At 34.4% G+C, this 24,936-nt stretch overlaps 4 protein-coding genes across 8 annotated transcripts; 2 read left to right on the top strand and 2 right to left on the bottom strand.

Annotated features, from left to right (window-relative positions):
- Positions 1 to 1,217: 1,217 nt before the first annotated feature.
- LOC102603259 (cysteine-rich and transmembrane domain-containing protein A-like) lies at positions 1,218 to 3,156 on the top strand. The gene is made up of 3 exons (XM_006364626.1): positions 1,218 to 1,379; positions 1,491 to 1,674; positions 2,828 to 3,156. Exons 1-3 carry the CDS (start codon positions 1,328 to 1,330, stop codon positions 2,871 to 2,873), a joined length of 282 nt encoding a protein of 93 aa, XP_006364688.1. The 5' UTR covers positions 1,218 to 1,327; the 3' UTR covers positions 2,874 to 3,156.
- Positions 3,157 to 4,124: 968 nt separating this feature from the next.
- LOC102579615 (12-oxophytodienoate reductase-like protein) lies at positions 4,125 to 6,793 on the top strand. Its single transcript, XM_006364639.2, has 5 exons — positions 4,125 to 4,230; positions 5,268 to 5,408; positions 5,516 to 5,685; positions 5,872 to 5,982; positions 6,063 to 6,793. The coding sequence occupies exons 1-5, from the start codon at positions 4,160 to 4,162 to the stop codon at positions 6,617 to 6,619; spliced, it is 1,050 nt and encodes a 349-aa protein (XP_006364701.1). The 5' UTR covers positions 4,125 to 4,159; the 3' UTR covers positions 6,620 to 6,793.
- A 133-nt stretch (positions 6,794 to 6,926) lies between these two features.
- On the bottom strand, positions 6,927 to 14,115 carry LOC102602920 (uncharacterized WD repeat-containing protein C2A9.03-like). The gene is made up of 10 exons (XM_006364625.2): positions 13,916 to 14,115; positions 12,406 to 12,548; positions 11,864 to 12,031; positions 11,685 to 11,771; positions 10,749 to 10,883; positions 10,318 to 10,428; positions 9,948 to 10,039; positions 9,765 to 9,870; positions 7,868 to 7,954; positions 6,927 to 7,508 (listed from the first exon to the last, which is right to left on the bottom strand). Exons 2-10 carry the CDS (start codon positions 12,526 to 12,528, stop codon positions 7,095 to 7,097), a joined length of 1,323 nt encoding a protein of 440 aa, XP_006364687.1. The 5' UTR covers positions 12,529 to 12,548; positions 13,916 to 14,115; the 3' UTR covers positions 6,927 to 7,094.
- A 1,240-nt stretch (positions 14,116 to 15,355) lies between these two features.
- Positions 15,356 to 24,885, bottom strand: LOC102579288 (aspartic proteinase-like protein 2). 5 transcript variants are annotated; one of them, XM_015304039.1, is made up of 11 exons: positions 24,496 to 24,580; positions 22,537 to 22,634; positions 22,281 to 22,410; positions 21,902 to 22,149; positions 21,022 to 21,246; positions 19,879 to 20,041; positions 19,695 to 19,768; positions 19,074 to 19,161; positions 17,660 to 17,735; positions 16,589 to 16,660; positions 15,356 to 15,944 (listed from the first exon to the last, which is right to left on the bottom strand). In XM_015304039.1, the coding sequence occupies exons 2-11, from the start codon at positions 22,620 to 22,622 to the stop codon at positions 15,793 to 15,795; spliced, it is 1,314 nt and encodes a 437-aa protein (XP_015159525.1). In that variant the 5' UTR covers positions 22,623 to 22,634; positions 24,496 to 24,580; the 3' UTR covers positions 15,356 to 15,792. The 5 variants fall into 5 exon arrangements, with proteins under 5 accessions (XP_015159525.1, XP_015159524.1, XP_015159527.1 ...); XM_015304038.1 differs by lacking the exon at positions 22,537 to 22,634 and having other exon boundaries at positions 24,496 to 24,883; XM_015304041.1 differs by lacking the exon at positions 22,537 to 22,634 and having other exon boundaries at positions 15,856 to 15,944; positions 17,660 to 17,731; positions 24,496 to 24,884.
- Positions 24,886 to 24,936: the final 51 nt, after the last annotated feature.

Genomic DNA, 24,936 nt, shown 5'->3' with positions numbered 1-24,936 from the left:
GATAAATGATAAGATGTTATAATTATCATTTTTCTTAACATTATTAATGTTCGTTACTACGTAATCTTGTATGTAAGATAATATAGTGTTTTAGTTTTAGTGACGGATAGGTTTTAAGTAATACGTAGAATTAGAATATTTGTTCACTTTTTCCCGCATTTTACAATTTATTTATCTCTTCACCAATGATTATTTATTTATTAAAATATTAATATTACCGGTTGATGCATTTGATTCCTCAAAAATATCAAATAGTAACACTTCCTGGAAGCAAAATGATAAATTATAAAATCAAATTAAAGATAATTGATTGAATGATAAATGATAAGATGTTATAATTGTCATCTTCCTTTGCAGTGTTTTAGTTTAAATGACTAATAAATTTTAAGTATTGTTTTATAAATTTTGTAACATTAAATTTTCGCACGAGTAAAAGAAGTTTTAGTGGCAACATAAGTCGCTGCGAATACCGATAATAGTCGCCACTAAAAGACTGTTTTAGTGGCAACATTAGTCGCCGTCAATACCTATAATAGTCGCCACTAATAGTTTGTTTTAGTGACAAGATTAGTCGCTGCTAATACCTATAATAGTCGCCACTAAAATGCTGATTTAGTGGCAATATTAGTCGCTGCTAATACCTATAATAGTCATCACTAAAAGAATGTTTTAGTGACAAGATTAATCGCCGCTAATACCTATAACAGTCGCCACTAAAAGAATGTTTTAGTGGCAACATTTATCGCTGCTAAAACCTATACTAGTCGCCACTAAAAAAAAATTTTAGTGGCGACATTAATCGCCGCCAATACCCATAATAGTCGCCACTACTAGTATATGATAAATAAAAATAAACAAAAAGAGTAATATATAGAAAATGAATTTTCTGACACTTTACGCGCATCACACACGGGGTACTTTACTAGTACCTAGAACAACATTGGAAAAGATTACATAATACATTAATAAATTACTAAGGCCTGTTTGGTTTAACAAATTATCTTCGAAATAAATTTTGAAATTAATTATTTCACAATTGTTGTTTCACCTTGAATATAAGATTAAAAAATAGAATAAATAATTTTACAATAATTAATTTCAGCCAAAATATAAAATAAACTTATTCAAAAATAAATTTTGATATTAATTATTCTTTATTCCTCGTAACAAAGGAGTCGGAGAGTTTCTTGGAATATGCTGGGCTTAGTCCTTGTTGTCCCCGGGTTGACTTGCTCTATAAAACCCAACAAATATCCCTTCTTCACCGTACCCCATTTCTTTGTGCCTAAGCAAAATCTCAAAACTCTCTTAAACCAGAAATTCAATTATGAGTTACTACAATCAGCAGCAACCCCCTGTTGGTGTACCACCACCACAAGGTAAATTGCTTCAATTTCTGAATTTTTTTGATGATTTATGGTAAAGTTCATGTTTTTATTTGTTGTTTTGATGATTAGATCTGATGGGGTTTTGGGGAATTTTGTAATTAGGTTATCCACCTGAAGGTTACTCTAAAGATGCATACCCACCACCAGGGTATCCTCAGCAAGGTTATCCACCACAGGGTTATCCTCAGCAAGGTTATCCACCTCCACAGTATGCACCTCAGTATGGTGCTCCACCTCCTCAACAACAGCAACAGCAATCTAGTAGCACTGGATTAATGCAAGGATGGTATGCATCTTTACACTTGTGAAAAAAGAGTTTTTTATTGATGTTTTGTTATGATTTAGTTGTGTTGTTGAATTGTATGGATGTGGTTTGTATGATCTGAGATTTTTTGGATTGAGTTGACCATGTATGATAAGGTGTGTATTGATTTGATTTTTGTCAACTGAATTGGGTGAGGTTAGTATGATCTCGGGTTTTGTTGACTAAGTTGCCGAGAGACTTATTCATATGTGTGTGTTTTTCCTTGTTTATGTTGAAAAGATCTTTGTTTAAAATAATAGAAATTGATCATCAAAAGGGGAAAGTAGAAGCAAGGGGGGCTAGACCTCTAGATCTTAATTGCTGCATAGATTCATCATGTTGCTATCCAGGATCACCTTGTTGATTTTCTTTGAATGTTTTAGCGACCTTTGGATTTGATATAAGCATTCTAGGTATGTTTGGATGAATTTCTTGACCAGTTTTAGCCGACAGAAGATCAAAGGAATTTGGACAAGAAATGTCCTTTTGGGGCAGAAGCTCGGGCATATGGAATATCTCTCGTGTGTTGCTCATTAACACGAGCAGGAGAGCCAATTCAAATGCCTAAATATTTTTTATGTGCCGCCCTTCATTTTATCTCTTGTTTTCATTGTATCTACTGATTCATCACCAGTAGCATGCTTGGAATTTTCAACTTGTTGCACAATATCATGTTTCTCACTAAATTCTGTCCTGAATTTGCGCTCATACACTGCTCAAATTGCCGGTTTAGACTTAACTTGTGTTGCTTTGTCTATAGCTATTGTTTTCCAACTGCTGCTCCTATAGACAATAATAATGACCTCTTAACTAAATAAGTCTGGAGCTAAGTTCAGCAAAGAAATCCACACTGCCGCCTTAGTCGTTTCTACCTTGTGGTTAACATCAATTGACCATGGGAATATGCTATATTGATGCTCCTTTCCATTGATCAAACCTTAAAGTTGTCGCAGTGCCAATGAACTAGTCAGGCAATGACCCTTGATTCCGTGATGCTTCAGTAGCAATGTCCTTAAGTCTTTGATTCCGAGATGTTTCAGTAGCCCTTTTTTCTTTTAGCACTTCTCATTGTATTTGAACTTATCGTATTTCTAATTTCCATTCGGACTAATAATCGGTTGTATATGTTTTGCAGTTTGGCTGCTCTGTGCTGTTGCTGTCTCTTGGATGCAATCTTTTGAGGCTGTAAATGATCTGTGCCATGTGTTGATGGCAAAAGTTGATTGAATCAATTATATCATAATCTAGACTTTTTCTTTCTGTGTTTTGTCCTTTGGTGTCTTGTCCTATACTTTGATAAATAATTTGATCTTGATGTGCTGAAGATTCCAATGCTTCCAAAGTGTTTGTTTTGCCAAATTATAGGTGGTTGGTTATGTACAATGTGAGAGATTCTATTTTATTTTATATGTTTTGGACCTCAAATATTATATGTTAATCAATGTACCTTGCCTTGGTTACAAATTTATGCTCGTGTTGTATTAAATGTGTTGCGAACACAACTTTTGGGTTAAGCCCTGATGGTTAACCCAAAAGTTGTTCGAATAAGAGAGTGTACACTACGCACTATCAAATAAATATTAACTGGTGTAATTTTTGATAAATAGTTGGTGATAATTCAGATAGAAAAGTTGGTGAGATAGCACCTTTTTTGTTGTTTATATCCAAATATAAATGGATACCTATGCAATTTAAGAGAGTGGAAGAAACAACCTACATCTATCACTTCCACATGATTTGGGACCTTGACATGAGCTCAAAATATGAAATTGTTTTGTTAGATAGCACTTCACACTCTTTCTATGAATTTTAATTTTATTGAGCGCTAGTATTAATATCAGACACCAAGGTAAAAATATAAATGTAAGAGAATTTTAGGAGCTTTGACTTTCAGTAGCGTGTCATATGTTATTTCAACTTTTAAGTCATCATTTAATATGCATCAATAATTCAAGCTATCCTTGTTTTTAATATTCAGAGTAGCATGTAAACTATTCTGCAAAACAATGAATTATAGTTAGTGGCAGATTTAAAAATTTTACTTAGGCAATTTAAAAAATAAAAGTTCAGTTTCTAAGATTTGAATTTAAAACCACAAGATACATTACAAGTTCACGGAATTCAAAATCTCAATATATACATATAATTTTTTTTTAAAAATACCTTACATATACAGTGTAATTTTTTATCAAAGAATATGGATGAATACCCTCTTGACCCTAGATCCGCCCTAATTACAACTTGTCATACAAATTATTAATTTGCAAGTTGTAGAACTAATGATACATAATTTTATCTAAAATATCATTAGATATAATAGTACTTGTTACTTGCCCCTTGAAGTTAGCATTATTAGAAAATAGAATACATGCATTAAAAAAATGGCAGAGCTAGTCTATAAATTTGAACACTTGCTCCTGTTTATGAATCAAACAAGAAAAGAAATCAATTTGAGAGTTTAGAGAATATGGCAGTCAACTCCACACCAATTCCTCTCCTCACTCCTTACAAAATGGGGAGATTCAACCTCTCTCATAGGTATTTTTTTTCAAACAACGTTTAGTCAATAATCTTTCTCTCTCTACAGTTTACTATGATATTCAATTTAATTATGTATATAATTTTTTTTTCCTTTTGTTTGATAGAACTAAAGGATAATGCATAAAATCATGCCTAACTCATCATTTCTCAAGTTTTCAAACAACACAAAATATAGAGTTAAGATTTTGAGTAATATTTCACGCTCCTCGTGTATACTACTTACAAAGAACATTTTAGCTATAAAAAAGATCGAAAAAATCATGCTCAATTAAAGTATATACTATAGATAATAAAGTGAATATTCAGTCACTCACAAAATTGATTAAGACTTGAGAGACGATAAGGTCAGTTTGGATATGAAAGAATGGGATAAGGGTCTGAAAAATACCCCAACTTTGGTCGGATTTGCTGTTGCGATACTAAACTTTCATAAGGACCTATTACCTCCCTAGACTATTTAATACCGTATTTTTTACTCCCTGAACTATTTAATAGTGTATTTTAAAGGTATATATGTGCTCACGTGGACACATTACTATTTATAATTTTGCATTATTTTTTATGTCCACGTGGGCAAATATATATGTTTAAAATACGGTATTAAATAGTCTAGGGAGGTAATAAAGGACCTATTACCTCTCTAGACTATTTAATACCGTATTTTTTATCTCCTGAACTATTTAATAGTGTATTTTAAAGGTATATATGTGCTCACGTGGACACATTACTATTTATAATTTTGCATTATTTTTTATGTCCACGTGGGCAAATATATATGTTTAAAATACGGTATTAAATAGTCTAGGGAGGTAATAAGTCCTCATGAAAGTTTAGTATCGCAACAGCAAATCCGACCAAAGTTGGAGTATTTTTCAAACCTTTATCCCTGAAAGAATCAAATGAAATAAGACATTAAACATGATTTTTTTTAAAAAGATTCTCGCATAGTTTAGACGTGTAATTAACAATTTCACTATAATTTAGGTGTGTTTCTATGCCTTAAACCTGAAAATTAAACATGATTTTTTTTACAGAGTAGTGATGCCACCAATGACAAGGAACAGATCATATAATAACACTCCACAGCCACATGCTATTGAATATTATGCTCAAAGAGCCACTAAAGGGGGTTTTCTTATTTCTGAATCAGCTAGTGCCTCTGATATTTCCCAAGGGTAAAATTTTTCTATAACGATGTCGTTTATGTGTATATTTTTTTTTTTTTAAAATAATCAAGAATTCGTATAGTCGACCTTAACTAAATTGTTATATTTTAATAAAGGTCCCCAAATATGCCTGGAATTTGGACAGAAGATCAAAAAGAGGCTTGGAAACCCATAGTTGACTCTGTTCATAGCAAAGGTGGTATCTTTTTTTGCCAAATTTGGCATCCAGGAAGGATATCCAACTCAAGACTAAACAATTGGTGGTTTCTTTGGACTAACGCTGCAGGTGAACTTAAATCCGTCTCTGAACTCAACATACACAATATATATATGAGTATAACATATCGAGTATACCTAATGTTGAAGCCATCATGTTATGTTATTCACGCTTCAAATATTAATAGAGTTTTTAAAAAAAAGTGTAATGTATATAATATTGTGTACTTGCTAAGTAGTGTATATATTTGTGTAGCACCTCATGATGGTGCGTGCGTGGAACCAACACTAAGGCAATTAAGCACTTGTGAACTCGCTCACATTGTCGATGATTTTAGAATTGCAGCTCGCAATGCTATCGAAGCTGGTGAGTTTTCTATTTAACTACGTGAATATTCATTTTATAAATTTGTTATTATTTAAAAAGTCATGAAATAATCTTTTTAGGATTCGATGGAGTTGAGATCAACTCAGCAAACAGCTACATAATTGAACAATTTTTTAATGATCAAGTCAACGATAGGAGTGATGAATATGGTGGGAGCATAGAGAATCGTTGTAGATTTGCTCTTGAAGTTATAGGAGCAATTGTGAATGAAATTGGAGGAGATAGAGTTGGAATAAAACTCGGAAAAAAAGACTCAAACCCAGAAGCTCTGTTGACTTATTTGGCTAGTCAATTGACTAAGCTCGGAGTTTTATATCTTCATGTGTTCGAGCCAAGGGACGAACCTCGTAATAATTGTCTTCAATTTATAAGAAAGTCATTTGAAGGGACACTTATTGCTTCCGGTGGCTATAATAAAAATGAAGGAGATGTGGCTATTTCTGAAAACTGTGCAGATTTGGTCTCATTTGGACGTTTGTTTTTGGCTAATCCAGATTTGCCCAAACGTTTTGAGGTTAATGGGCCATTAAACAAGCATGATAGGAGCACTTTTTACAAAAATGACCCAATTGTGGGTTACACTGATTACCCATCTCTTCAACTTGAATTTGCTTAATTTCGAAAGACGGAATAATCTCGAAGACCCTTGTAATCGTTCTGATTTATCATCCCGATTTATTTACTTCACGAAGTGTTGCAATGGACACCTAAACTTGTGAAATTTCATTGGGTATATTGTTATTGTCATCGTTGGTTTTGAGATTCTTTGGTTGGTGTTATACATGTATAACAACATTTGACATTCAAGATATCATTTTCCTTTAGTATTCCTGTAACAGTTGCAGAAATATGTTGTTCTTTTATCTCTCTTTGAACAAACATTTCAAAGTACAAGTTTAGCAAAATGGTACATCAGAGAGATTGTATATAACCAGAAACAAAGCTTAATCTCAAGGTGTAACTGTACATAGTAATGCCAAGATCAAGAACTGTTATCATATGCCATAAATCAAGAACTGATATCATATGCAAAATATTGGGGATCAATGTGAATGAACTGTAGAACCCTTTTGTCCTAAAGGGTTGAAAAATTACACTAACGAATCAAGATATCTACACGTATGCTTTCTATTGTATTCGAGCAAGCTTCCGTATGTTCGATCCCAGATACCAATGTAAAGAGATTCGTCGTCTGGACTCAGAGATACCCCTGATATCTCACCAAAAAGATCAATTTCCTGACGTTTCTTGTAGTCTGACTTGGTACTGTAGATATGGACAAAATCTGCAGGTTCAGCCACTACAAGGAACTGTCCATCGGATGAGAAACGGATAGATCGAGCAGCACCGATGTTTCCCTTCAGAATGGCAGTAGACGAGGATAAGTTTCTCAAGTCCCAAATTCGACATGTCTTATCTTGATTCCCAGTGGCAAATGTACGGCCATCTGGATGCCACGCACAAGCAAAAGAGTAGTCTAAATGACCAACAATTGAAGCCACCGTCTGTTAACAGTAAACAAGCTCCCTTAGATAAGATTTGGGAAGTTCAGCAAATGGAAAACTCATACGAAAGCCGAAATATGGAGAGACGTCTTTGAAGGAAAACGAAATTTAACTTGGGAATAATTTTGCCAAATAATGACCTCATCACAAATGCAGTAACTATATCGACCTAACATGATTCAGACTTAAAAAACTGACGGACCGTATTTACATAATCAAAAGGTTGTACTTCATCTGATTTTCTGTAGATTCAGTATAAGTGAGCTATATGTATTCATTTCCTCTGAATTGAACGATCAATACTACTATCAGAGTGAAACAACGGACTAAAGAAGGTAATGGTAAAAAAATTATAATACCTTTCCATTGCGGGAATCAACAAGTAAACCATTTAGATCATCTCCAACAACAGTAAAAAGCTTGCAATCTGGGCTCATCGAGGTGTGCTGCATCAATTACCAGTGAAATTAATAAATACATGAGCTCATGAAGGATGCAACTTCAAACAAAATTGAAATATCTGTTCACATAAAGAATGTAGACAGGAAGAAATAATTCTTAATCCAGATGAAACTTGGAGAGAAATGAATATCTATTCGGATATATCCCCTACTATTACTTTCTTATAATCTCTGAGGAAATGTGATTCGACAGACAAGGTCCTGAGTCCAATGAATAAAATCCCTGCTTATTAATAGCAAAATCTCATACTAGATCTGAAGAAACTAGAGGAAGTTGAACGGAACTTCTTGATAGTAGACAACAGCCTGCGGGTTTCCACTATGTACATGCCAGTTCATCTCTCAAGTAGGGGGTATTACTATCTAAGGATGTAATATTCTTCTATCAGTGTAAGCAAAAGAAGAGAATAGAAGATTCTATAACAAAAGAAAACGCCACTCGCACTTGGCAATTAGAAAAAAAAGCATTCTATCTATGATATGATACCTGGTTGATTGAATCAACATGTGATGTTGGCTTATAAATCTTAAAAGAGAAATGAAGCTACGGAGAGGCAGCTCGTTGATGATTGATCTCAACTTCAAATAAGAGGAAATATAGATCCAAAGTTGTTGTAACTACTTGATATGAAGTACAAAAACTACTACAACAACAACAAACCACTATGTGCGTTGATGACGACTGACTTCGAGCAAATGAAAAAACTTCAATAACCCATTAAAGCACGACAAAATAATTGCTCGCTAGAAACAAGTTCCGATGTCAAAATAGTAGATAAACAAATACAACCATGAGGAGCATACAAGTTAAGAAAATAAACATGAAATTGAGCATAAAAGAGTATCTCAGGGGTATTCCAGAATGTCAGCAGAAAAAGCAATCATGTTGGCAATCTACAATATAAGAAGTTGCACCATCAGCCACAGCAATTGTACTCATTGCAAACCTCTATGGCACTGCCAAATCTCAAATATTCACCCTCCATAAATTGGTCCTCTAAGATGAAACAAATGAGAATGATGGGATTTATCTTCAACCGCTTGGCCTTCATCTAGCCTATCTAATCTACCACCAAACCTGAATGTATAAAACCCATTGAGGTCACTCAGATACTAAAAGCCCCTTGTTGGGCTGTCACAATACAAGGTCCTACAAGGAAGAATTATTAAATAACCACTTCCAGCCTCAATTTAAATCAGAAAGTTGCAGTCCATCTAAAGCCTCATACTAGAATTTCATTTGATTAAAAAAAGAACTTACACTAGAAATTCATGAAACTACTCTATCCCACTAACACCCAATGCATGACAATGTTGATGATGAGGAGGAGAATAATGACAATTACCAGTTTGGAACTTCTCCACAACCTGCCAGTTCACTTGTATGAAAAAGCAAGTATATTTATACTTCACGGACAACCAAAACTACTACAGTAACTAATGATAGGAAATCAAAAAAAGCAAAGAAAAGTGTTATATGGTGGGCTATTTGGAAAGAGAGGAATTTAAGATGGTTTGAGAGCTTAGTGAACAGTGTGCAGAAAGTTAAACTGAACTGCCGTCTTTTTCTAGTTTTTTGGTGTAACCAACTATACTCAAATGACACTATCTCTATTATTGATGTCCTAGACTCAATCTAGTCATAGAGAAGTGAAATTGGGAGTACATTTGTATATAAGGTTTCAATACAACCCATGTATTGTTTTGTGATATAATACAAAGTTACCAAGTTCAAAAAAAAGCAAAGAAAAGGGAAGAACAAAAGATTGCAGCAAAAGCACGTAAAAAAACTGACATTCACTGGCCAAGGGAAGCGGAAGTGGTTCATCTGCTGAAACTTCTCCATGTCATACACCCTCACACCACAGTCGTTGTTGGCTGCCATAAAACGAGGCCCACAACTGCACAATGTTCATACTTACTTCCATCAGTTGAAGTTTCAAGCTAGCTCAACAATTGATTATGACATTCATACTACCTGACGCTTTCATATATCTCAACGGCATTTGTGATAGCATTATCCTCATAAGTGGTCCTTGCACAGAAGCTAACCCCTGGCTTGTCCAAACTCTGCAATATTTGAAGCAAAGTAAAGAAAATACCACAAATAATGCAAGGATGTACATAGTAATCCGTAGGACTAAATCATATTAATAGCTCATAATGTTAAGCCAACCATTTAGTACAGACATAATATCTTCCAGTAAGTTATAGCCACGTTAGTTAAAAATAAGATGGTGGGAGAGAAAAGTAGATTTTCACTTCCACTACAGAAGCTCTTTTTAACTGACTGGCTAGTCTCAGATATTAGCAGTCATTAAGAGAAATAGGAAAATACCCCAACTGACCTTACAAATGAGTTCTCCTTGGAAGCCTCCAGCAACCACAAAACGGTTCTTCACCGCCATCGTGCTGATTTGGGTCAGTGTCAGACCCTCTAACAAATTTCCTGCATATTTCTAAAGGACCAAAACAACAGAAAGAATAGGTAAAAACGAAACAGAAAGAGAAGAAATAGTTATAGTCCTAATGAAGCAAAGAGAAGAATGTTTTAAAAGGAAAAATCAGGATAAACTTCTTTTTCCCTCCTGTGTTGAGGCGGGTACGGTGCAGGGTATGTCTCTCATACCCCACAACAAAGCCAATAAACCAGAGTACTGAAAAGGCATTGCACACAAGAGACAATTTTTTCCAGGCTATATCACGCATAAGAGGAGAGAAAGAAGCAAGAGCATAGCAAAACAAAGTAAAGGACCATCACTAAATACTTTTCAGTTACCTCTGTCGGTACTATACGTCCAGAGAAGTTGAGAACTTCTGAGAGGTTGTGGGAAATTGATGACCAATGCATAAGTGAATCGTTTGAAATCAAATACACATCATGTTTTGAAGTTGCCCAGACCAAGTTTCTTAGCTGCAAACAAGAGGCATAAGAAGTGTCCGTGAAAGATCTCCATATAGCAAATTGAGCCCACCCAAACCCCAAAAAAAGTTAGGTGACATATATCACAGAAAAATAACGAACTTTGAAACTATTACTAAAAGATGCAAGCCCCCGAAAGCATCACATATGTTATCTAACCACTTACAAGATAACAATTGACATGAATAGCAAAATAGAGATATAATTCATTTGGAAACCTAATCACTTTTATCTATCACTGGAGGAACAAAATCAATGGCATATTGTTTTTTATTTGAATATGAAAGGAAAAAGAAAAAGTACAACACAAGAAAACCGTGTCAGGCATGGAACAGGAAAATTTGTAAGAGTATTCTTTCTCTTTAACTCATTTTCTTCTTCATGCCGATTCCCATAGAAGGAGTCCAAATCTCTGCTGTAGCACTAGGAATCCAGCGTTTTAGACATTTGGCATGTCAACTTTAAGTAGGTGAGTAAAACACAAATCTTTTAAATTCTAAAGGATAGAGAAACCAAACCATCGTTAATCTTAGATATTGCAGACAGGAAGGGCCTCAAGTACATATGTTTTTTTACTCAATCGAGATGACAATGATGTTTCTTCCACTAAAGAGTCTTCCTGACTTATAAAAGCTAAAAAGAATTCAAACTGGAAGAAAAGTAGGTCCTACACAGCCACCTGAGATAAGTATTTATCGCATCTAGAAGTTAGGACAGGGTTACACAGTATATCCAGAATCTGCAGCACAGGGTTATCATATGGTATGCTTAATCTGCAGAATAAATGCAGACCTGAAAATGGAGTATCGTAGGCTTCACGGATCTTGCATTGTAAAAGAATTCGTAGTAGTTACCACCCTTCTCCACTTGTTTGCATTCCTGAAAATGTGTAAATGACCAGCAATGATGATAATTTTACCCAAATGGAAGCCTTTTAGCTAAATGAAATATAAATATTGCAGTGCAGAGACCTTATCCACAGCTTCCCCTGACAAAGGGATGTTCTCATAATTTCTGTACTGTTCGAGCCTTGTCAATCTGTAGCTTTGCCTGGTTACATTCAATCCCTCCCATGTGATACCTTGTATATCCTTCCCTTTTCTTGCTTGTGCAGCTGATGTATCAGTCACTTTTGTTGGCTAAAAAAATATCAAAAATGCCTCATTTATCCCATAATGATATCAATACATCCAGGTAGCTCAAAATAAAGTGATCCATCAAATATAAATAAATCTGACTTGACCAAACAAATTGGACAAACGAAAAGAAACATGAGTCGGTCAAATCCAGTAGTTTTCCTACCTTAAATGTTAGAGATTTGTAAAAGAGAAGAATGTTCACTAATCATGGACCGTTGGCCAACATAACTATCAACAAGGAGACAAGTCTAAAATATGCTAAAGCAATAATCAGCTGAACTATAAACAACCAACGAGGAACCAATGAATAACAAGAAAACATTCAATAGAGGCTAAAGGAAGGAATAAGTAAATCAAGTTATGTTTTTACTAACCATATCATCGTCATCAAGGTTTATTTCCTCATTATCCAACTCCCCCTCAAATTCATCACATGAATCAGTCCCCTCCTGGTCATCTGCCATGTAATCCAATTGCTCAACCCTTTCAAGAGGCATCCCTTCCCACACCTTTCAAGCTGCATACAAGAAAGTCAAATAAAACCCAATACACTGTTCCCAAATAGAACTTGTAGATTAAACTTTAAAGCAAGTCCCAAAAACAGAACAAAAGGCAAAAGAAAAAATGGGGAACATTGAAATTCTTCACTGGAAAATGCATTAAGAAATCCCCAAAACAGAAAACCATGAAAAAGGTATAACATTAGCCCTCCCACCATCTCCTATCCCACCCCTGAAAACTTCTAAAGTTAAACTGCTATGGAAGATTCTAATGCTGAGTTACCATCAATGTTAGTATCAATACATCTCTCTGACATAAACAACCATTACTCAGAAAACGTTTCACAAAAATAAAAAGAAAAAAAGAACCTTTGTTTTAACTACCAAGAAACTCCTATGACTAGAAAAGCATTGAAGAACACAATGTTGTGACTATCATCAATTCTACTACCTGTTTTTTTTTTTACATACATAGCAAAACCCAGAAAACCATTCCACAAAAGAAAAAAAAATAAAAAAATCTTTCAATCACCCAGAAAAACACCTAATACTAAACCACCATTGAAAGCTATGATGCTGAGATTACTGCTAATAGCTCCATAAACCCAAGTAAATTTTCAATTCTACTAGTAATTACCCATCTTTTGTCATACATAGCCAAACCCAGAAAACCATTCTACCAAACAAAATAGTAGAAAAGTTCTTTCTTTGAACTCCCCAGAACCAATACACAACAATTGAACACTTTAATGCTGAGATTACTGATAAAAACTCCATAAAATCCAACAAAAAAGAACACAACAAACAAAGAAAGAGTAAAAGTAGAAGAAAATACCTTTCTTTGAACTACCCAGAACCAAACCAAAACCAATGAACACTATAATGCTGAGACTAATGCTAAATCCTCCATAAACCCAACAAAAAAAATCACAACAACGAAAGAAAAGTAAAAATAGTAGAAAAAAAACCTTTCTTTGAACTACCCAGAACCAAACCAAAACCAATGAAAACCATAATGCTGAGATTACACCTAAATCCTCCATAAACCCATAAAAAATCACAACAACGAAAGAAAAGTAAAAATAGTAGAAAAAAAACCTTTCTTTGAACTACCCAGAACCAAACCAAAACCAATGAAAACCATAATGCTGAGATTACACCTAAATCCTCCATAAACCCATAAAAAATCACAACAAACAAAGAAATAGCAAAAATAGTAAGAAAAATTCTTCTTTGAACTACCAGAACCAAACCACAACAATTGAACACTCTAATGCTGCGATTACCGCTGAAAAACTCCATAAACCCAACAAAACAAATCACAACAAACAAAGAAATAGTAAAAACACAATCTTGGAATCTGTGCATAAGTAGGAAAACTAACCAAAAGATTGTCTTTTTTCTGGATCAAAATAGCTCGTTCAAAAATACCCAAAATAGATTTTTTCTTCTTCTGCTGCAATGTATTACTATTATATATATGTGTGGCTTAATTTGCCGCTATGATGCTACCCATTTCTTGAAGTTTTGGGTATATAATTGTGCAAGTGTCATCAACATATTAGGCTCTTTTTTTTTCATATTTATATTGCAATTCGACTCATCTATTTATTATTTTTTTAATTCTATTTAATTATAATTTGAGAGAGTTCATATAAGATTACAAATTTAAGTTATAATACTATATTAGATATTCAATAAACTAATTGAGCTACATACAAATTAATTTAATCATTCTTTGTAATATATTGTAGACAATTTTGAACGACTTAGTCCAATTGATGGCCTTTTCCACAATTAAATGTTGGATTACTTGGTCCTTTGCTAATCAAGGAGTAAGTAAACACAAATACATGACTATTACCTCTAAGTTAATGTAAACAAGAGAAAAGGTCCGAATTTGTCTTAAATGTGATTTAGGGATTATTTAATTTGATTATTTGTTATAATTTTTAATAGTCTAGTTATAACTTTGACTTTTTACGAGATTTCTTAAAGCAAGATAAATTAATATCCCGAGAGCACACCCCAAACATCAAGCTTTTACTCTCACAATAGTTTATTAGCAAATTGTGTTTCTTATTTGCTCTTATTATTAATGAAGCTTCAACATGAAATATAACAAATTCTATTGTTCAAATTCTTAAAAGGAGAAAGCTTTGTCAAAAGTAAACGGTACTAGAATAACTTGGTTGAAATTAAAAGTTAAAAGGGGGCAAAATTAGTCAAAATTAATACACCAATTTTAGGTGCTATGAACATTTTTGTTAGGTGCTATGTACCATACTTATCAATCATACCAAAAATGTTGTCTAGATAAGGTCTAGCTAACTCATCATGAGTCATGACTAGTCTTTTCTCTATCCCCCACACCACATATATACATCTAATATAGCAACACATTTGCCAGCTTCATTTGAAATATGATATGATTGACCCCACATTTGGGACTGCTAGTATATTAGTAATTATTATTAAGGCATCACTTTCCAAGAATTTGTTTCATTCTTTAATTTGAGTGCAACACCTCTACTAATTATTGAAATGTTGCAAATACAAATGTCATAATCATTTTGATTGTTGTTCTTGGAACAAAGGATTTATAATTGTATGGATATAACTAGTAAGAACCTTAATAATGATTTTGATCTAGAAATCAAGTATCACACTATCAAGAAAAAGAAAATAAGAATTGTTTTACTTGATGATATAAAAATTTCTTATATTAAGAGTATATATAATTTAATTTTTTTAATTAATATAATCGATATGTTCAGCAGAAGAAAAAAAACTTATATTAATGCAGTTACACCAGAAAAGAATGTTCAAACAACTCAAAAACTATAAGATATTATAAGAAGACAACACAAGAACAAAAGTGTGTAGCTTGTCAAGAAGTCCACCCATCTATGTTGCTCGAACACAACTATTGATATTTTTGAAGAGTCCGAGCAACATAGCTGCCCGGATATTGTAAGAATCAAAATATATATACAGAGATCTATTTACATCATGCGTTTTACAACCCAACTTCACATAAAAATGGAGTGGTCTAGTAGTTGTTCTATAAAGCAAACAAAAAAGGCACCTTCCCAAGTTCAGTATCTTAGTTTTCCTATCATCAGCCAATCATGTATGTAAAATATGCACACTCCTACTTGATATCCAGTGAATTGCTGTGCTCTGTCAATACTTGAAGAATCCCTTTCGGTATAAAAGCTTCCTAACCCGAGTCTCAAGTACCGGAAGCTAATATTCATGTCAGCTTTTCCCGTTAAATAGAGAGTAGTGCAGCAGAGCTACTAATAACAGAGCCATTTGAGCAGTCACACTAGAAGCACCTGACAGAGAATGAGCTCCTACTAAATGTACTGAACCAGTAATTTCATCCTTCAATCCGATGCTCGATGAGCCTGCAGTAAACCACAAATAAGATTTTGATGAGTTGGTATGGAGACTGAATGTTGAAGACAACAATATATGATAGATCTCTTAAACTCAAATTTTCAAACAGACCCGCAGCATCATTCAGTTTGTCAAATGTAAAGGAGTTACTGATATTACTAGAGATGATTTCTGTAGTGACAGGCACTTGTCAATGCGAAACTCAGATCAACTGCAAGAGTAGTTCCTGTTTAAAATTTCGTTTACAATTTCAGAACCGCGAAGCAGCATGAAAATGTAATGAGAATCCCAACACTAACCAGGCACAACCTATAGAACTGAGGGGAGGTATATTATTACCAATATCCCATTGTCAGAACTCAAAAGGCATGATTCTTCTTCTTTTCTGGTACGTCTTTCAAAATGAACACTGGAGTAGCTAATTTCCCGAAAAAAGTATAAGCTCAAAACCGTAGACTAGAATTATTAATCTTTTCTTTTTGAGAATACAACTAAATTATTAATCATTTGACCTCCTGATTAATCAATGAACAAACTACCCTGGTCGGAGAAAAATTCTTCAGGATTAGCAGAAATCAACACAACAGAGAAGCACGACATCTAATTGCAATATATCAAAACATATTTTAGGTGTCAAAGTAGTACAACTTACAGTTATATTCGGTCCAACCAATGGCCTGCTTTTCAAGATCATACAAGACTAGCTTATTTGAGAGAACCAAATCTGCAAACACCAGTTTACTTCAAGGCTTCATAAGTAAAGAAGACATCATTTACTGCAAATAACAATTATCATCTTTAAGTAAAGAAAGGTCCAAGGACACCTAAGAGCATGATTGAAAGAAGTCACATGCATCTTCAATCAGATAATCATAGCAATTGACAAAATACAATACTGTAAAAAGATCTTGGAAGAGAACCCGAGTCTAAACACACTTTAATAGAATGGAAAGAACGGCTACCAACAATGTCAAAATACTTACTTCCTCCCTCCAATTTGCCTGACACTCATTTATTTTTAGTCTATCTCAAAAGATTACTTGTTGTAGGCCCAACTGGACACACAGAAATGGTTTGGTATAAAGGTTTCATTTTTTTTTATGCATATTTAGCTTATGTAGATCTTCTTTCTATATTGAATGCCATGTCCAATTAAATACCACCAAACAAATTAGGACGGAGGAAGTATAAATATAAGCTAGTTTAAGATATCAATAGAGTTTTTACAATAGACAGCAACTTAGGTCTCATATGTTGGCATTCCCTCCACCAATCTTTTTGGTAAACCATGAACCAAACAAGTGATATTGCTATGTTAAGTATCTCATTTGATAAGAAAATGATGACACTGATAATGATGGTCATTAAATATCAACGCAACAAAGAATGTTTAAACAGTAACAATTTCCCAAGAATTTGGAATGCATTGAGTTGCAAAAGTCAAAAGAACATCACTATGTAAAATGACACGGCTTAAGTAAGCCATTGACCATGCAATTATCATCAGTAAAACCTAATAGGAGATGTCAGAAGTACATAAATGGACGACAGATACAGCACAACCGAATTAATTAAACTGTCAGCGAGGATATTCGTAGAAGTACTGAGTTATTATACGCTGCTGCCAAATTGAATGGAAAATTAAACCAAACTTCCTCCAGTTTAAAGACAAACGGATATTTTGCAATCAAAACAAAATAAGCAATAAGTAGGAGAAACACACCTCCAAAAACCGTGAGGTTCCATTTGTCACGAGATAGGGTACCACTATTCTGCCATCCAATGCAAAATAAATCTTCCTAAAAAGAATAAATAGGAATCAAGTCTCTTGTTGTGTCTAAACAAAATATATTGAAGTGATAAATAAGTGCGACCAACAATAAAATGAAATGACAGGTGGGAAGAGAGGCAGTTGTATAGAAAAAAAGGATGATCCACTTTGATTTTATCAGCACTTCCACCACCCAAAATTTTTATTGAAAAGGATATAAGGAATAGCAGCAAAAATAGAATCCATGAAACAGCAATATCAGCTTCGATTCCGGAGGAGATAGCCTCCATTTTCAGATGATGTGGCTAGTGAAAAGTTATTAACTGTATATGCTAAATTTAAAGAAAAACTGAGTGGCAATCAATTTCAATACAAAAATTACCCATCTCATTATACTAGAAACACATTATCTAAACTAAATCAATTCATTGAAGACATGTTGGTGTTTATCCAACATAACAATATGGAGCATGTAATGCTACAATTCCAAATTTTACAATCTATCATAAGCAAAGAAAAAGGCATCTTTTATCAATTATTGCAATAGATCAGATATCCCAACAAGATTCTTAGGTGTACTGAAAGTTCAATAGCTGACACCAAAGAAGGAATACTGCAAAGGGCTTTGCGCCTTTTGGCAACATCTCTAAGTACCAAGAAGCTCCACTTGAATAAAACTTTGCAAATTTTGAAGTGGATATATCTATATTTAGTTAAGAGACAAGCATATATCTATAATCTGCTTATCTCTCTTTGATGTTGATAATTGAAATTTCCTTCTTGATGGGTGAAGATCTTGTAGCAAAGATGATTGAAAGACGGAGAATTTTCTTAGAGGATGTCAAAACAGATGGCTTGCTGACCCCAACTAGCTTACGCTTGAGGTTTAGTTGCTGCTGTAGTTATCTTATGTCAGCAGATGGCTATGCTTAGACAAGTTGATATGAACCTATGCTTCAGAGGAATTGTTTGCTTTCATTTACAGCTATTAGTTAGGAAAACAGAATGGACTGAGGCGTATTTGTTGTAGATAGGGAAATAGATTGAAACATGGAATCTGCCTATATTGCTAAGACATCATGTAACTGAAATATGTTCAGATGATAAAAGAGAAGTCGCCGCCTATTGCAGCTCAGTAATAAATACACATCTACTGCTTTGGAATTATGCAACATTGAGCAATTGACAGTGTATACTTCCAACAATCTGTTATGGTCCTAGACTGATCGTGTATTATAACTCGCCAAGTCCATTACAGAAAGATAAGACTCCAAAAGCCACTACATTACTAAGTACCAAGAAAAAAGAGAATTTGAAACTTTTAATGAGAAAATAGATAATGTGTAAAGTAAAAAAAAATACTTACGAAAGGGAATAGATACTCATGTGGACGAACTCTTAACGAAAGAGAATTTTCAAAATGAAAATTGACTTGAGGGAATCCATCATCAACACTGCAAGTTGGACACCGAAGTTGCATTTAAGTTAGTGAATTTGAAGGGCTCAAGAAACTGTACACACACATAACTGCAGAAAACCTTAGAAAACGTGGCAGCTTGTATCAAGTCGGTGCATGTTCGATAGATAATATACAATTATACATATGGAAACATAGCTTCTTCAGAACCCAGAAGTGTGGAAAAATTTCAGGCAAATGATTGGACTACATATAGACCAGGCTGAAAGAATGACAGGTAGAAGTAGAATTGAACAATGCTTCCATTATCATCGTATTTCCACTAAATAGCTAATCAATGTGGCATTAACGTAAACAGCTTTATCTTGAGATAGAATTGGTAGTCAATATACTTTTAATCGGATGAAAAAATCAAGACCTATCTTTAGAAGTACAAGTATAATGTAATTTCCAAATGCCACTGTTTCTGGATAAGCCAATGTAAATCATAAAGTATCTACCTATTGAACAAATTACACAGATAATCTGCAGACACAGCAAACAACCAAATCCACTCAGTATGAACCATACCTTCCAGAGTATCCAAAGCATGTATACTCATCATTAACTGTACGCAATCTCAGATCAGGTTGCCAGGACAGTATCTAATAATAATTTAAAATATATAAATGCCAAAATGTTAGAAACAAACATTTATGATTCATTTTAAAAATGGAGGGACCTCCAAAAGGATTAAGAGAGGATAGCTGACTACCTTTTTCACTAGTGGCCCATAAATCATCTCAGGAAGATAAGCCAAGGTTGTTCCACTGTCAATAATAACTCCCTTGTTCACTCCATTTGAAAATACTTCAGCAGAAAGGTTTAGAAATTGAAAACCAACTTCAACAGCCGTCATATTGACATTGTAGTGTTGCCTAAATTATTTCATGATAATGTCAGTACAAAGCATTAAATTCATTTTAATTTTTTGCCGAACTAAAGTGCAGATAAGGTGATGCTGAATTACTCACAAAAATTTGAAAAGAGAAGAATGTTTACTGGGAAGACCAGTTGTAATAGAGATCTTCTTATAGATAAGGGTTTTGATAGACATACAGGGAGATAAACAAAAAAGAAGACAGACTAACAGTTTAAGCTACATCGAGTAAACTCATTTATTGATATTTGCACATATAGGAGATTTAAAGATCCATGAGATAGTTCAAGTTACAAGGGTGTTCCTCAGACGGATCAAATGAACATGGTTCACACCATTAGAAGAATATGTAATGACACATGGAAGATATTACCTAACCATTCCACCATGACTATAAGAAATGCTTTTAGTGAAAGTTTTTTACTTCTGCAAAAAGGATCTTACTGTATCTACTTCCTTGACTCTGAATCTAACTGCGAACCAAGTTCTCAGAATTCAAAGGACAGACAAGAAGTAAATGACTTAACTAATTATATCTTCCAGTAGAAGGGAGTCTGAAAATAAGCAAAATCCATGAAACAAATTTTCACAAGGTCCCTAGATGTTACTCAAAGCCAAAATCAAATTAGCTGGAATCTTTGAAGATAAACTGCAATGCAGAATATAGTAGAGTAAAAGGATCCTCTGTTTCTTCTGTTTTTTTTTTTTTTTTTTGGAATGAACAGAAATAAGGGGTCTCATCAAGGCCCTGAAGAAGAATGTTGGAGTCCGACATGAGTCGAATCAGTGAGATATAATTTCAAAATTTAAGTTGGAAGACTTCAAACAAACAACCTAAAAAGAATTGGCCTCCTGGTAAAATAATACTGCTAGACTTTGGTCCATTTAACACATATGTTGATTGAAATATTAAAAGCCAACAAGATCTGCATTGAAATAACTAAAATATAACAGAACCTAGCAGGACAATTAACATACTGGTTCGGTACTAATGGTGTCATGGTTACTTTTGGTTTGACAACGTTCCCAATGGCAAATATACCACCACCATTTACACCATCCAAGCAATGAGCAAACATTTTCTTCACTTTTCCAGATGAAGCCAGCTGGGAAAGCATGGATGAATTCGATTTCCCAAATCCCAAAACCCCATCAAGAGCGTCATCTGAGGACCTTAGATCTACAGACTGTGTACCCCCACACCTGCCCAAACAACAGGAAGAATGTCAATAAACTAAACCTAAGAGAAAAAAAAAACAAATATTAATGAAAATATGCCACTAGATATCAACCCAACATAGAGGTAGTTCAACCAAGCTTCCGATCTGCTTAGTTTGAAATGTACTTTTGTCAAATGTAGTTTGAGAAAAAGTACTGTAGAAGTCCTTCTGTTTAATATTATAACAGCAGTTTGCATTTGGACGATCTTTCCGGAAGTGTTTGAGTCAAATCACTAAAAGAAAAGAACATCTAAAGATTCACTTTTCAATTCGTAGTAACAAAAAAGATGGTTTCAAATCTCTCCTTATCCACTCCAGGCCCACCAAAAATATCTCTCAATTCCTGAAAGGCTGAAAAAGTATAGTCTAAAAAAAGTTCTGCTCTGCAGAGAAGGAAAATAAGGCTATATCCAAGTTAAATTATGACCAATTCAAGAATATAGAAGACAATAAGGGCAACAAATAAAAACTGAAAACAGAATAAGACCGACACCTAGGATTGTTCAAAGTTTCTTCCTGTAGGACTTCTCCTTTAACTAATAAGGGTCTAGACAGCAAATTTCAGTTGAGGATTATATGATTTCAACAAGCAACTGAAGTACTTTCAGTTCTCAGAATACATCCAACATACATCTTACCCAAAAATTACAGTTCCATTTGTTGAGTTAGTTTGGAGATCACCAGACACCAGATCATATTGAACAACGTCCTCCACAAAGTAGCCCATACTATAGCTTCCATCTCCGTAATTTTCATTAAAATAACATGAGTTATTACCATAGCAGCCTGATACCGAGCCTCCATTTACATCCTTGCAGAACTGGTGTCCACAAGAAATTAATTTACCAGAGAGAGAATCCTTTCGATTGTAGAATGCTAGCTCCAGCTGCCAAAAAATATGTTTACATTAAAAGGGAGGAAGAGCACATAACACATCTAACTTCTCTTTTTTCTGGGAGCAAAGTAAATACAGAAAGCTGAATAAGGATATACAATCAGAAAACTTAAGAAACGTACACCATGATATCCTCTTCTGGGGCATTGATCACATCCAACGCAGTTAACCCACATTATGTCGCTTCCGGTATCCACTTGCACATAATAACCATTTGATGGTGTTCCGATTCCAATCTTAGCATAGTAAAGCCTATAATATATTAAAATTCAGATTACAACTACAATAGCACGCTTAAAATGACCCAACATGGTAAAAAGGTAAGGGTTTTCCAGAGCAATTTACTATATAAGTTATATAGTTTGTGTCAAACTGAACCTTGCACAAAAAATCCATGGATCATTCTTCAATAATTCAAGAACCAAGGTTGTAAGCCTTAGCACTGAAATACTATTTTCAACCATGGACTTCTATGCCTGCACAAGATTATTCAACATCAACCACCTTCTTAAAACTAATATTCACTACATGAATAGACTTTTGTCAAACATTTACAAGCTAGGGAATTTAATCATCCGGTAACTTCAAGGAAATTTTGTCAAGTCAACTAGAAATTCAAAATCAACAACAACAACAACCTACCCAGTGCAATCCCACAAGTAGGGTCTAAGAACAAGTGTGTACACATACCATACCCCTACCTTAAAAGGAAGAGAAGTTGCTTTTGATAGACCCTCCGCTCAAAACAAGAAATTCAAAATCCAAAGCACTAATCAAGTTTCTACTAACATATTTAAGAAAATATTTCCAGTCACAACCAAAATAAGCATACATATATCCCTATCATATCATTACTGGGGAAACATATATTCTCAAGCAATTGCTCTTCAATAAGATGATTAGCTACCATAGTCCATGAACTACAGCGTGTAGCTTTTCCATTATATGCTCAACCAGTTACATTCCCACAATGTAGCAAGGTACAAGAAACCACCATCATACAGGTGCCAACTTGATGCTATTCACCAATAGAATTACAGTTGTGTTCACTACTCCCAGAACAGTACAATAATTCATCAGCAATTTGGATACTATCTTCACAATCCAAACTATTATTCTTTTCTTTTACAACTTTGCCACTAAACTCAACTAGACTTTAGAAAAACCCATGTTAATAAGTAACCTATTTTAGCAAATTAACTGTCAACTAGCAAGAACTTGCGAACTCGTTCCTATTTAACAAACCAAAACAATCAATGTATAACATAACATAATAGAAGTCTATAACTAAAATGGATAAGTAGACATGTAACACCACATTCAGGTTACCATCCACAAATAGGAGAAAGTAACAATATAAGAAATAACAGTACATGCAGTCAAGCTCAAAGTACAGTGCATCAAACTAACAGACTAAAGTAGATGTGTTATACTTCTGCCTCAACTATCAATATTACAGATACACCTTATATAACCTGAAGTCTTCCTTTGTTAACTAGTCTCTAACATGTGTAACATGCCAATTACACGGGTGGAGACAGAGGGGTGCGAGGCGTTTCAATTCATCAAAAATTATACAACAACAACTACCCAGTATAGTTCCACAAAGTGGGTTCAGGGGAGGGTAGAGTGTACGCATACCTTATCCCTACATCAGAAGTAGAGATGTTGTTCCCGATAAACAATTCATCGAAAAAAATTATACTATGTGAAAGGAAAAAATTGATTTTTTTTCTTGCACACATCAGTTAGTGTATCCCCTTAGCATAAGTTCTTCTTTAATCCCCTTGTTGAATTCTTGGCTCTGCCGCTGCACATACACATATCTAATGTACAAGTATACAATCCTAACAGTACAAAAACTACTCCCAACAAGCAAAAAGACAAGTTATTTTTAATCCTCTTGTTTAATTTTGGGCTCCACCACTACACATACACATACCTGATGTACAAGTATACAAGCCTAACAGTACAAAAATCTATCCCAACAAGTAAAAAAAGAAGTTTTTTTTAATCCCCCAGTTGAATTCCTGGCTTCATACCTAATATATAAGTGTCTATGCCAGCTTTCGCGCAACTCGACTAGTTACACGGGATACCTGGCACCACTAGCAACAGGGACAAGGTAATCTACCAAGGCTACAAAGATGGGAAAAATCACCTAGTATTCTCTGTCTGTGCTAGAGTTAGAACCAAAAATAGTTCTCAACCAACTCCATTACCCAGAAACTTTGGTGCATACCTAATGTACAAGCATACAAGCCTATAGTACACACACGGTACAAAAACTACTCCCAGCAAGTAAAATAAATAAGTATATGCATAAAAAGTGCATACCCGACGGAATCAGGCCGGCCGGTGCCGCCGATAGGTAGGTCGACGCCGGCGAGAAGTCTGAGATGGCGCTTTTCATCATGGGCTTTTAGGGCAGTAAGAGTCCGTTCAGACCCGGAAAATTTGTAATTTACTTTGATTACTCCTTCAATTCCCCCATTTGCAGTCCCAATAATCAAAATGAACAATAAAACGTAACCCAATTCGAATTTCACCATTATAGCTACTCCCAAAAAGCTCTATTATTGAAATCACTAAGTAGAAAGTGGGATTGAAATTTAGGAATTGAGAAGAATATCAACAGAACCAAAAAAAGAAGAAGGAAGAATTGGGTGTTGACTGTTGACCTCTGATGGTGGAGGTCGTAGTCTTCTATTGGTTGTTTTCGAAAATGGAATTTTGGTACTAAAATCAGAAGAGACATTTTTGTATGATATTTCCCAA

Source organism: Solanum tuberosum, unplaced genomic scaffold (assembly GCF_000226075.1).
Source record: "Solanum tuberosum cultivar DM 1-3 516 R44 unplaced genomic scaffold, SolTub_3.0 scf00496, whole genome shotgun sequence".
NCBI classification, from domain to species: domain Eukaryota; kingdom Viridiplantae; phylum Streptophyta; class Magnoliopsida; order Solanales; family Solanaceae; genus Solanum; species Solanum tuberosum.
The sequence above is the reverse complement of the archived record's forward strand: the minus strand, read 5'-3'. Positions and strand labels throughout refer to the sequence as shown.

Excerpts from the sequence above, each read along its gene's own strand:
- LOC102579288 (XM_015304038.1), bottom strand. The coding sequence starts at position 24,710 with ATGGTGAAATTCGAATTGGGTTACGTTTTATTGTTCATTTTGATTATT. Across the intron at positions 22,411-24,495 it reads GGCCGGCCTGATTCCGTCGG|GCTTTACTATGCTAAGATTG; the intron begins GTATGCACTTTT and ends AATATATTATAG. Across the intron at positions 21,247-21,901 it reads AATGGAACTGTAATTTTTGG|GTGTGGGGGTACACAGTCTG; the intron begins GTAAGATGTATG and ends TTGTTTGGGCAG.
- LOC102603259 (XM_006364626.1), top strand. The coding sequence starts at position 1,328 with ATGAGTTACTACAATCAGCAGCAACCCCCTGTTGGTGTACCACCACCA. Across the intron at positions 1,380-1,490 it reads TGGTGTACCACCACCACAAG|GTTATCCACCTGAAGGTTAC; the intron begins GTAAATTGCTTC and ends TTTTGTAATTAG. Across the intron at positions 1,675-2,827 it reads ACTGGATTAATGCAAGGATG|TTTGGCTGCTCTGTGCTGTT; the intron begins GTATGCATCTTT and ends TATGTTTTGCAG.
- LOC102602920 (XM_006364625.2), bottom strand. The coding sequence starts at position 12,528 with ATGCCTCTTGAAAGGGTTGAGCAATTGGATTACATGGCAGATGACCAG. Across the intron at positions 12,032-12,405 it reads ACCTTGATGACGATGATATG|CCAACAAAAGTGACTGATAC; the intron begins GTTAGTAAAAAC and ends ATATTTTTTTAG. Across the intron at positions 11,772-11,863 it reads CAGGGGAAGCTGTGGATAAG|GAATGCAAACAAGTGGAGAA; the intron begins GTCTCTGCACTG and ends ACACATTTTCAG.
- LOC102579615 (XM_006364639.2), top strand. The coding sequence starts at position 4,160 with ATGGCAGTCAACTCCACACCAATTCCTCTCCTCACTCCTTACAAAATG. Across the intron at positions 5,686-5,871 it reads TCTTTGGACTAACGCTGCAG|CACCTCATGATGGTGCGTGC; the intron begins GTGAACTTAAAT and ends ATATTTGTGTAG. Across the intron at positions 5,983-6,062 it reads TCGCAATGCTATCGAAGCTG|GATTCGATGGAGTTGAGATC; the intron begins GTGAGTTTTCTA and ends TAATCTTTTTAG.